Source organism: Mycteria americana, chromosome 4 (genome assembly GCF_035582795.1).
Source record: "Mycteria americana isolate JAX WOST 10 ecotype Jacksonville Zoo and Gardens chromosome 4, USCA_MyAme_1.0, whole genome shotgun sequence".
In the NCBI taxonomy this organism is placed as follows: domain Eukaryota; kingdom Metazoa; phylum Chordata; class Aves; order Ciconiiformes; family Ciconiidae; genus Mycteria; species Mycteria americana.
In genome coordinates, this window is record NC_134368.1 from 11,543,215 (window position 1) to 11,555,374 (window position 12,160).

Genomic DNA, 12,160 nt, shown 5'->3' on the forward strand with positions numbered 1-12,160 from the left:
TTTTCCTTTGTTTCTTTTCACCAGTTTTCTTTTATGAAAGATGAAGTCCTCTGAGGGATGCATCTTGTTTTGAGAAATACATGAAAGACCATTAAGCAGAATCCATACTGTGTAACTATTTCCTTAGTTTCAAAATACCAGTTGTACTCGGACTAGTGATGTCATTAATTTCACTAGCCTTAGAATTTGCTAAGCCATTTGTAGGCTGATAGTTTCTTCACTAATTCACAGATTAAAAATTTAAAATTGCAAAACTAGTGTGGTCATACTTGACTAGTAAAACCTAGTAGTTGTACACATATACATATGCTGCTTTAACAGGAACATACTCATACAGGAGGAGCCATGTCAGTGTTTTAATATGTTATGCAGTAATAGTAATGGATACTGCTGAATTTAGTCAGGGATTAATGTGGAGTTCACTGTTTGACACAGATTCCTGCATTAGGTATAAGCTTTGAGTTTAGACAGGGAAGACTGCTGTGACTGTAAGGTATGAGTCACGTGTGAACCACCTCAGTGGTACCTGCCTGGATGAACACATGATTTTAAAAGTTGCTCAGAAAGACAGGAACTGTCCTCATTCCACTGGGTGCTATCTGTGAACATTTATAGAGAGCAACTTTCCTGTCTTTACATTTAGTTGATCATTTTAGCAAAAGCCATTTTAGCTTGTTTATACTGCACTTTTAAATGTTCTTTAAAAAACTTAGAAGCTAATCTCCAGTTGCCAGATTTCCAGTTTTCCGTGGCAGAACCTGCCCGATTTTCTTCTCAGCCAATAAAAACCCCCCTTAATAAATTGAAAATTGGGAGGGAAGGAATTTCACATAAAAATGGATCACTTTTAATACGGAATGAAGAAGCTGGAGTCTCAGCCTGTTGCAGTGATGAACCCTGCTACATACTTTGGATCCAGATTCCTGTATGCTGTGTTATGTCTTGACATTTCTCTGAGCTTGTAAACAGAGTCTGTTGTGAATACTGGTGACAGAGCCCTGTTGCTAAAGAATAGCGTTGACTCCATGGGAATAAGCAAACATGCAGACATATTCTGTTGGATACCTTATCTTTTAGTGCAATAAGGAGGCTGTGTAATATTCTCAATGCTCTTCTCTACATTGTGTGAGTGGTTGTTAGCATGAGATTACCAGAATGTGAAATTTATGATTGTTCTTTTGGTTAATGTGATGTTATAGACTTTCAAACAAGTGATCAAAGGGATACCAAAATATTTCAGAATTGAGAGCACAGCAACTTGCACAAAGGAAGAAAAAAATACAAATAACAATTTTAATAAATATTACAAAGCTGCCAATAAGCAATTATAAAAGTACTAATAAATATATTTTTAAGCTTACTGTGATGAAGAAAGATGCTGAAATGAAATAGAATAAAATTTACTCTGAATTAAACTCTGTTATTTTCTAAAGCAAAAAAGCATCAGAAGACAGGGAGGAATTTTCCCCACATTGAATGTTACAGTGAAAGGAATCCAAAATTTCAGGCACATAATCACAAGTTTTCATAATGTAGTGAGTTTATGTACATCTGCTTAGCACCAGTCACTGACTGTGTGCCTACTCTTAGGTTTAAGCTTACACTTTGCCATTTGGCAGAAACTAGGTAGCTACATATTGAGCTGTTGTAGCTTAATTGATATCTGGTGACTTTTTAAGGGAAAGAGTATGATTATGGAGAAAAGAGAAAGCCATTAGATTTAATTATTGCAGCACCAATTCTAGTCCTGGAACATCCAAGTGAGGTAGTTTCTTTCCTCAGGACAAAAGTTCCTGCATTTTGTACTGTGTGATTTAAAAGGCTGGACTTCTCAGTAGCAAGCTTTTATTTTAAAAAAAAAAGAGTAGTGAAAGTAAGATTTTTAAAAGTGTGTAGAAAGATTCCAACAGAAGCTGGGTGAGGTGATTTCTAGGATGGTAATTTCCTATCGAAACAATAAATATTTTGTCATTGTAAATATTTTCCAGTTAAGACAGTAAAGAGCTAGGATCGTCTTGCCTTTAATTAAGCTCTGTGTACTAATACTGACATGTAGCATGTGTACACTTTAGCAACCTAACTGATGACTCATGTTTATACAGTAACTTAATGCTGAATATTTATGATATTTGACTCGAGACTGGAAAAGTCATGATTTTAATACATGATTTTACAGGGGCATGGCAAGTGTCCAACTTGTGTTGAAATTGTGGTCCTGTTACAGGTTTGCAAATCCATCTCCCTGGAATTCTCTACCTACTGATGCTTAAAATTCAGATGCTGTCACTGTGATCAGCAATGTACTAAAATTAAAGAAGTAAAATAATAATATATGTTTTCTGTTTTGTTTAGGGTGCAAAATTTGGACATCCAATGGGATTAAATCAGGCTGCTCCCGTGCGTTCTTCTGTTCGAAGATCATTTGGAAGATCTAAGCGATTTAGTATTACTCGTTCTCTGGATGACCTTGAGGTAATTAACTTTCACTTAAAACTTAGAAGTGAGTCCTAGAGAGGAACTTACAGTAATTAATGCTGATCATTAATGAAAGAAAGTAAGTAATATCTGTAGTGTAATAAAGTTACTAATCATCATATGACATTTATGTGAGGGGAATACAGATTTCAATATCACCTGACTTTTTCGATGTTTCTGTAATAGTTTACATTGATGCCAGCAGTGGCCATTCTTCCTTGGGGAATTTTGACTTTATTTTACCCATCGCAGCTGGTTATGTAAAGCAAAACAATACAGTCTTTCTGCTCAAAATGTTCATCATATCTTAGAAATCATTGTGTCATGATATCATATAAAAAATCAAATGCTCATCACATTCTGTTTTTCATTCAGCTGATGATCATTGCACTGAGAAAATTTTGGGGGGTTAAATTTGTTGCTGGACCAGGCTCTTTACATAACTTCCTAAGGAATGTAGCTTACTGAGTATGGAAAAGTTTTAAAAAAAATTATATAGCTTTTTCTTCCTTATATGTCAGCAGTTGAGAAAAGGGAATTCCTAATCAACTGGGTGTTGGCCATTGGTTATGGTGATTTTTGAGTCTTTCTGAGTGTAATATAATAATGCTGTTTCACATCTGGTATAACATCAGCTGATGCCTGGGCCTCAGTGGCCAAACCTTATTGATTTTGGTAAAAACAAGGAGTGGAAAGCCATCTGAATTTAAAAAGCTGCTCCTCCTGCTCTGCTGAGAGCCTCCCTCAACCAGCTGTAGGAATTATATCTTTTCTTCTAGTGTGGTTCCTTGGGAAAACCTGACCCATAGTGATGTGAGGGTGAATGGAGAGATTTTTCCCTTATCCCTTTATCATGCTTATCTGGAAGAAGGTTTATGGTTGGGGAGAAACAAAAATATGTGCAGAGCTCTTGGCATAGGAACCATGTAATACATATTATACTGCTCTTCGGCATGGGAGGGAATGTGGCATACTGATTCCTCTAAATGGGAAGGAGGTGTTTAAAAAGCATTTGAGATGGGAGGAGAAAAGAGGGAGATATTCTGAGTTTCCTGCTGTGGGAAAATGTAGGAAGAACGGCATTTCACTGACTGACTGAACTAAAGGAGAGGGAAGCTCAGTGCACTGGATTTTAGGGAACAGAATATATGGAAGCAGCTTCTGGCGTGCTTAGGGAATGCAGGTAGGAACCTTAATCACTTATTTCTTGGATGTTTTAAAGGATGTTTTTCATTGTGGTCTATTTCTATCTTGTTGTCTGAAGCTTTTAAGTGTCTTTTTTTTTCTAGTCATGGAAAGTACTTTTTCATTTCTTTGCACTCATAACTTTAATACAGTAAGTGCGTAACTTTATCCAGAGGATCTTGCTCTGTTTTTTAAAGCTGTTTGGGAACCATCTAGCTACATCTTTCTTCATCAGAAAATGCTGACTCTTCTAAATTAAAAAAGCTTGCTACTATCTATTACCAGTTTTGACAGAATTTCTGGTCACAGTAAGAGAGAATCCTCTCAGAATATCTAAGAGCCTAGTGCTAGTAATTCACGTGCAGTAGGAAAAACGTGGCTCACACCACGTTCTTCCAGATTCAAATTTCATAGAGATTTATTTGCCTATCTCATATTTTGAACACCAAGGATATAATTTAATTTCTGTTGTAGAAGCTGTTTTACATTGCATAAATATTAAAATAGGGACTTGGTACTTTCCATTCATTTCAGAAAGATGTCATAGTCTCTGGCCTAAAAAGTCCATTTTTCTCCCATTATGTCTTAGTTGGTATTCGTTAGTGTATATAAATTGAGTAGCACCAACAGGAGGGATTGAGAGGCTCTCTGCATTACCCCATGTCCTAGTTCTTAAGGCTGTTACTTTGGATGCAGAACCTTACATTCTAGGTCATGGTATGAATTGGACAAAGAAACAATCTGTATTAAAATCTGTATTTGGATGAATGCCCTTACTACATGTAGCTATTTGGGTGCGGACTGCTCTCTGTCAATTGCTGCTTTTCACTTTGAAATCTCTTTGTTTCCCTCTGCATGTCATAAAAGAATGATATCCTAGCCACCAGGAGAAATACCAACTGAGAGCAGAATTTCAAAAACTTCATAAGTCAAAGTCAAAATAGTGCTGAGGTGTTTTGATTTTGGTTCTAACTTTAACGTTGCTACTGCAGCACTTTTTCCACGTACTGTTACACTAAGCGTAGTAGAACACAATGTTGTTAGTACATGTTTAGATTATTTCAGCCCATCTATTTAGAGTTGCTAGAAGAGGAAATAACAATACCAGGAAATTCTTAGAGACTCCACCTTTGGAATAATGATCATGAACATATTCTATGGGCTACTCAGTTGTTTTTGTGTTTTTTCCAGTTATCTTAGCAGAATGGATAAGGTACTAACCCAAACATGAAGTTTGAAAATGAATATGCTTCTCTGAGCTTGTGGGTTTGATTCCTGCTGGCATCCAACTTAGTCTTCTAAATTGAGCAGTATAAGTAGGTTCCATGCAGTTTCTTTTATGGGCATATGCTGAACACTGTTCACTTGCTTATGGGTCTGAAGAAGGCTGTATTTGGATTTTTTGTGAAAGTATGAGCTTACTCCTCTTGTCTTTGGAGCTGTAGTGTGTGAAATACCAGCCGTCAATTTTGCTGTCTTCTGCCATAAGGTGGCATGATTTCTTTGCAGTTTGTTTGTTTGTTTGTTTGTTTTTAAATCTATCTAAGAATAAAACATTTTTTTAATATATTATTTTAATAAATAAAAACAATGATTGCAAGAGAATATGTCACTTTTTCTTTTAAATTGTTAGATTACGGCTGGCTATATATGCACAGACAATAAATATTCTTATAAGGTTAGAATTAGCTGTAATGATACAGTTGCTCCTCCTTAAGCATTTTCCTCTTACCTGCAGAAGCTGTATTATACAGAGAAGAAAACAGACAAGTTTGTAGGATTAACCTCTTGGTGCTGTTTTTACTAATAGAATCTGTATACAAGATTATTTTAAATCTGCAGGGATCAAAATAGGATAAGAGTGTAAAATTAATGGATGCAGTTATGCTATGACTATGGTATGGAAAATGTCTCACAAAACACAAAATACAGAATTTTATTCCTGCACTGTGGAAACTGTGCTTGTTCACACCAGGGCTGAATATGATTATCTTGTAAGTTGGAACTGAATTCAGAAAATTAGTGAGTCTAGTATATGCCTTAATTATGTTGTTTTCACAAGAAATGTATTTAGATCTTTTTCTTTATTAAATTACAAGAAATCTGTTTTTATTAAGAACAGACTCCTAATTTGTATGTAGTTATAATTTTTCCTGTGTGAATCATTTGTTGTTATGAAATAGTGTCCATTAACAACCATGTTAAAATTCTGTGATTTCCACCAATTTTACTTTATAGCATGTTTGCTGGTTCGTATTTGCAAGGTGTAGCTTCAGCTAAATGGAACTTGCCATGATTTAGGATTATTTAATATTTGGACTAATCAGAGAGCATGAGCCTATCTTTCTTCCTACTTTTCTTCCCTGTAGGTAAGTGCTACTACCCTCATCTTCTTGCATGATTCTGTCCTGGCAAAGACATTGTTTATAGATTTATAAACACATTAAAGGCGACTCTGTGAGACTGCAGAGACTACAACACTGCCTTTGCGAAAATTTACATTAAACAGAGTAATCCTTTTACTCATCAACAGTTTTGGAACCAGATTCTATAACACTTTCAACTGTAGCTCATTCCATTCGTATCTTAATTTTTCTTGAGGTCTGTAAAAAGGGGGGACCCTTGCAGTATTCCCTTGACTTCAACAAATTTAGGTTCCTCCTTGCCAAGGAGAACATTCCAAGCTGTTGTGTTTCCTGAAAATCATTGTGGCACTTTTACTTCTGGTATTTCTCTGTTGTTAAAAATAGGGCAGAATAGTATCATGAGAGACATAATCTCTTAGGCAAACAAGTGTCAAGCTCCAAGTATTGTTAAATAATCTTTTAATGTAGAGATCTTTTTAAAATTAAAGACTAAATTCATTCTTTTAACTAAATATCAGGACAAAAAAGATGGCTGCTGCTTCTTTTCTTCTTGTCCTCATCCCATTTTGGAAACCTTAAAGCTATATCCTATATGAAAAAGAACATTTGTTGGATCAAATTTCTAGAGTTTCATAATGTTTTCAAAGTTGGAATGTATCATATATTCCTTTTAAAAATCAGTGTGAGGAATTTTGTTAGCATGTTCTATCTTAATTATAGCCATTAATAATGTAGTATTATTAGCTGTTATTTTAGATAATAATGCTTGATTTTTTTTCTGTTTTGTTAATCCCACTGAAGCAACTTTTTTTGCACTTCATCTGCTAATTGAAAGCATACAACACATTTCTTTGGTATGAGGTTTTTATACTAATGAATGTCATGTCTCTGCTGGATATTAGCTTTGGCATCTGTGGGTGGCAAACCCCCCTAAATGCTCATTTGACTTAATAATGAGTTTTTAAGTGGGTACCTGTCTTTGACTGATTTAAATAATCAGACAAAGCTTACACAGGGAGATAATAGCTTATATTAGACCAACTAGTATACTAGGAAAATCAGACAAGAAGAGGTAAACATGCCCCAAACTTTTCCCACCTTGTCAGCTGATCTAATAAAAAGTATTAACTCTCCCTGCAGAGCTTGTTTCTCTGACGTTCTTAGATCATTGCCACGGCCACACCACCACCACTATGGCGAGTCTAATTACGTGATTTAAATCAAGAGGCCTCTTCATTCTCAGCTTATAATTGTGAATTTAAAATTTGAAAATAATGTATATTTTTGTTGTAGGTTTCACCAATTTTTTTAAGCTATGATAACTTGCCATGGGCTGCCAGTATACACAGGTTCCACCATGTACTACCTTTAAGTATTGCATCTTTTGCGTGTATTTTGTCCTAATTTTTATCTCAGATGTAACTGACCAATTGACAGTTTTGCTGTCTGCTTTCATGAAGGTGGAGAAAAGGCCAGTTGTGGAAAAAAAAAACAAACCTGCATGCAGGAATAAATCTCCATTTTTGTATGTAAAAGGTAGTTCTGTATTTTTAGCATGCTAATAATAGAATTCTTAAAGGGCTACTCCTGTCTCATATACGGATATTCTGAAGTCTGAATGCTAACACAGCCCAGCCCCTAATGCTGCTGTTTTGGAAGCCTCATGGATCTGTGATCATAGCCTAGGCTCTTTGTTTCTCTTTCCCCTTTGCTAGAACCTGTCTGGTGTCGCTCGGTGGAGTAGTAGTGAATGACAGGTCCTGTTTCTCGGAGTGTGCCACCAGGGGTCAGCTTTCAAAACAGTGCAAAGCGTAAGATGTGTGCGTAGCAATTTTACAGTCTCTTGCTATAATAGCCCCCACCCTCTTGCTGAACTACAATATATAGCTTTAAATATTGTTAAGTTAGTCATGACATTAAACATTTATTTCTTTACCTTGAATTACGGTAGCATATGTGGTCGTGGAGCTGATCAGTAAGGCTTTGAAAGCATCCAGTGGTTTCTGCCAGGCATTCTTCTGCCGTGTTCAGACCTTTGACTGTTACAGTCCTGGCTGGAGTTGTTTACCTACTGTGCTGGATAGTGGGTGCACACCTGTGCTGGTAAATGAAACAGTGCCAGGACACGGGGGCAGGCAGGAGATTGCAATGTTTGTACTGTCACATTATTAGAGTTGTCATTTATGTGGCTTTGTCCTGCCCCAACTAGCGTATTTTCTCAAATGATTTCGGACATGGTTTAGAAGTTGGCCCTAATAGCTACCACCACTGTGCCCAGCAGGCAGTTTGGGTGCAACCAACTTGATTGATAGGAGGTTGGGAGAGCTTGGTGATATGATAGTGGCCAGAAAGCACCAGCTGTCTTTGGAACTACAGAATAGCTTATGGTGCTATTTATTTGACTAGTACAGACATAGCCAGTGTGTCTGTAGGTTACCACCATCACATTCTGGATGATGCCTGTGTTATCTCTTAAGACATTTTTTTTGGTTGTTGTCGTTCTTAGTGTGTCTTAAAGACTTCCAGGAGCATAATTTTTTCACATTTGGTTCTCTAGACTGCTCTATTAAGAATTTCAAACTCTTTTCAGTGTGTTCTAGAGGATCTTCTTCAGGCGTTTATGTTGGCATGTGTGATCTTATCAGGTACTTCAGTTATATCCATTGTTACTCCCTAAAGAAGGAAAACATCATGCTAGCAGTATACATTTATTTTTCCACAGATTGTGCACTAGCATTAATGTTAAGCCTTTGCTGGTATTTTATACTGTACCATAATTTTGAAAAGATCACCAATATATGCTCTTAAGCTTTCCTTACATTTATGGACTTTATCGTGGAAAGTTCTTAAGCTCTTCACGCTGTTTTGTAAAGTATTTGACAAAGGTGGGTTGATCAACAGATGAGTACAGTTGTGTGTAACCTCTTTACCGTGAATTGGAGGTACTTATTTCTAGATACAATCCAGAATGTTAAACTGTGTGATTTTTTCCCCAGACACTGAGAATAATGGGATTTGTTTTCTGTTATTGCAATTGGTAAAATGACCATGCTTTGGTAATTTTACTGTTTACTGTTTTCTCCTGCTTTTGGGTTATTTTATTTCAGATTCTGGAGAAATTTGCCATGTAAATTTGCATGTAAAAAAGCGGAGCAGTCAGAGAATGTGCTGAGAGCTAGATCTCATCTCTAGTTCCTTTGTGAGGTGCATATGGCAGTGCTCATCACGGCAGTGCTCATCACGGCAGTCCTCATCCCGTGCCTTTGGTGCCTGAGAAGAAACCAAGTGTTGCCTAGGATGGATTCCATAGGGAATTCAGTCTCCATATGTGCAAAGACAGTTGGCACTGTATGGAGAAATTTCTCCCTGAGGAAGCAGTCAGTACATTGTCTGACCCTGACACTCAAGTGCTGTCCAAGCCTTACTGCCTCTGGGCTTGGCTCTCCAACACAAGGGAATTTCTGTCACAGAACCAGAGGCACAGTATATGCTTTCAGGGACTAGATACGAACTTGTATTCTGCATAAGTCCTCAGGCAGCAGGCCTTACTTCTTGTCAGTAGCCAGTACTGCCATTCTTGAGATGTGTGATTAAATGGACGCAGGTGAATTCATAAGCTGTCAACATCTCTGATGCAGTCACGTTTGTGGAACTGCAAGGATCAGCCAGGGTGAGCAAGTTAAAGTAACCACCTGAAGCTACAGAGGAGTCATATCCCTTAGTTCAGCAATACAAGGTATCAGACCTTGGTTTTGGCTCCATTCTTTTGGTTCTGGTTTGCTTGAGTAGTGATGAAACAGTCAGTGCTCACAGAACTGGGACTCTTGGTAGGTGGGTGACCTCTCAGGGATGTCTTTCTCTGTAACCTTTGGTACCTAGTGTTCTTTTAAAATTGGGCTTACTCTCTTTGAACTGAAACTGTTCACTCTTCTGGGCCTAATTCATGAGGCACATGACATTAAGGCAGAATAATAGCTTACTGCACTGGGGTCTGTTATCGAAACCCAGAATTATTTGCCGCTTAAGGCTGGCCCTTGCTTCAGTTTCTTATGTTACACTTGTTGATTCAAGAGCCTCTTTTAAGGCTCCTCCCAAGAAGATGAGCAGTGAGGTGAAGTTACTCAAGGTAATAAGGACAAGAGCAGTCTCTGAAGATGAGAGCAGGCTGCTTTTATAAGACTGAATGACTGGGCAACAAAATGGCAGAAGAAAATGTATGCAGATAAATGTAAAGCAATGCAAATAGCTTTGGCTATTATAGCCAAATATAAATGGCAAAATAGCCCTAGCTTCATATATCAAATGATATATACGTCTCTGAGCTTCCTCTATTGCTTCTGAGGAGTGAGGTCTTTGAGTTATAAGGGAGAGTTGCATGAAAACATCAGCTCAGTACAGTAGCAATGAAACAAAATCCCACATTATGAATTACTAGGGAAGGAATAGAGGAAAAAAACCACACAATGATTCCATTGTATACATCTGTGATTTGCCCACACCTGGTCTCTTTATTTCAAAAAAGTTATGATATATTAGAAGTAGAAAAGGTTCAGAAAGGCGTAAGAAAGTACAAAACCATGGGTGGCATAGAAAAAGTAGTTGGGATTGACTGCTCACTGTCTCCTTCGGGACAAGAGGTCGGCACCATTAATTAAGGGTAGCTGGAGCCAGGAGCAAAACAAACAGAAGAACACGATTGTTCATGCAGGAGGTGAGTCGGTCTGTGGGACACCTCACCACTGAGTGCTGTGGATGCAAGAAATTTGCATGTCCTGGGGGGAAAGTGGGCAAGTATTTGGAAAAGAGAGCCACTGGGGATTATTAAGGAGACAAGCCACACCAGGTTCAGGAAATCTCCTGAACTAGAAAACCGGGAGTTGGGGAGAATGTAATTGGGGAAATGTCCTGTATGTTGCCCTGTGCTACTCGTTGGTAGACATCCATGTATGGCCACTACTGGAAACATAATACTGGGTTTGATAAACGCGTGTTCTGAACTGATTATGTCCTTAGACTCAAGGATGGACATTGCTTCTCCTTAACTGTGGGATTATGGATTGTGCTCTCGGCACAGGAAGCCGCGTTACCTTTCACTTGGTGTAAACTTGTTTGTAAGTAAAGGGCTTGCTGACCACAGTGTCTCCTAGCGCAGCGTAACTGTCGTGGGCTCTGGGAGCATTTACTGTTTGTGCTACAGCTGGCTGAGGGAGAGCGCACCTGCAGCTTTCCTGGTTAGAGCTTCTGCTGCAAAACAGGTTGCCTGTACAATTCCCGGGTGGGAATGAGGAACTGGGTGGCTGGTTTCATGCCTCTCTGTTCCTGCCCTCCCTCAGCTGCTCTTCCTGTTACCTGGTATGTCTTTTTGTCGTGTCATGTGCTAATGGGGGTAAGGAGGGATTTTTTCTCCGTGAGACCTGGTTAATGTTAGGGAATAAATTAAGGCCTTATTGAATGAACTGAATTGGTATTTCTGGAGTATAATCACAGAATACATATGGCACAATGATAACACTGTAGCTATCCGTGAATTGTTTCTGACCCTGTCTTCATGCTTAAACTGCTGGGATTTTGGCTAGGAGTTGGTACCATTTAATTTTCACTGTCGTCATGGATTTATCAGTCCAGTGAAGTTTAAAAAAAAAAAAAAAAAGTCACCTGTGGAGCTTCTACTAGATGAGCTACTGCTTTTTATTAAATATTAAATCATCAAAACATTTCATCTGTTTTGATACTTAAAAAAATACAGTAAAAATCCCATCCTCTGCTTCCCTCTGGACTGGGGAACTGCAGAAGGATGGTATTTAAGCATTATTTGTTGGGCAGAAAGTGTGTGCATTTCTTTCTGAAAATACACAGATATTGCTGGTCTGTCTGGAGAGTAGGTGTGGTATTGAAAATTACGAGAATCGTGTTTCACTTGGAACGCGATCCTTGTAAATGCCAATGCCCTGCTTACTCAAAAGAACACGGAGCATTTTGGTAGGATGAGATAGATTGCATAATATGCATACATGTGATTGTAATCATAGTGAGACACGTACCTACATGCCGGAAACTGAAAGAAATTTGCTGTGAGTCTTACAAGTTTTAACACCTTTTTTTTTAAAAAAAAGTATTTTTAGATTATATTTTAA

The 12,160-nt window shown here is 37.9% G+C and overlaps 1 protein-coding gene across 6 annotated transcripts in view; it reads left to right on the forward strand.

Moving 5' to 3' along the window:
• RGS12 (regulator of G protein signaling 12) overlaps positions 1-12,160 on the forward strand; it is a 98,986-nt gene that overhangs the window by 22,467 nt on the left and 64,359 nt on the right. For all 6 annotated transcript variants that reach the window (XM_075499646.1, XM_075499647.1, XM_075499648.1 and 3 more), the window contains one exon: positions 2,353-2,472. In XM_075499646.1, coding sequence (XP_075355761.1) covers positions 2,353-2,472 — 120 coding nt within the window. The remainder of the gene's footprint in view (positions 1-2,352; positions 2,473-12,160) is intronic.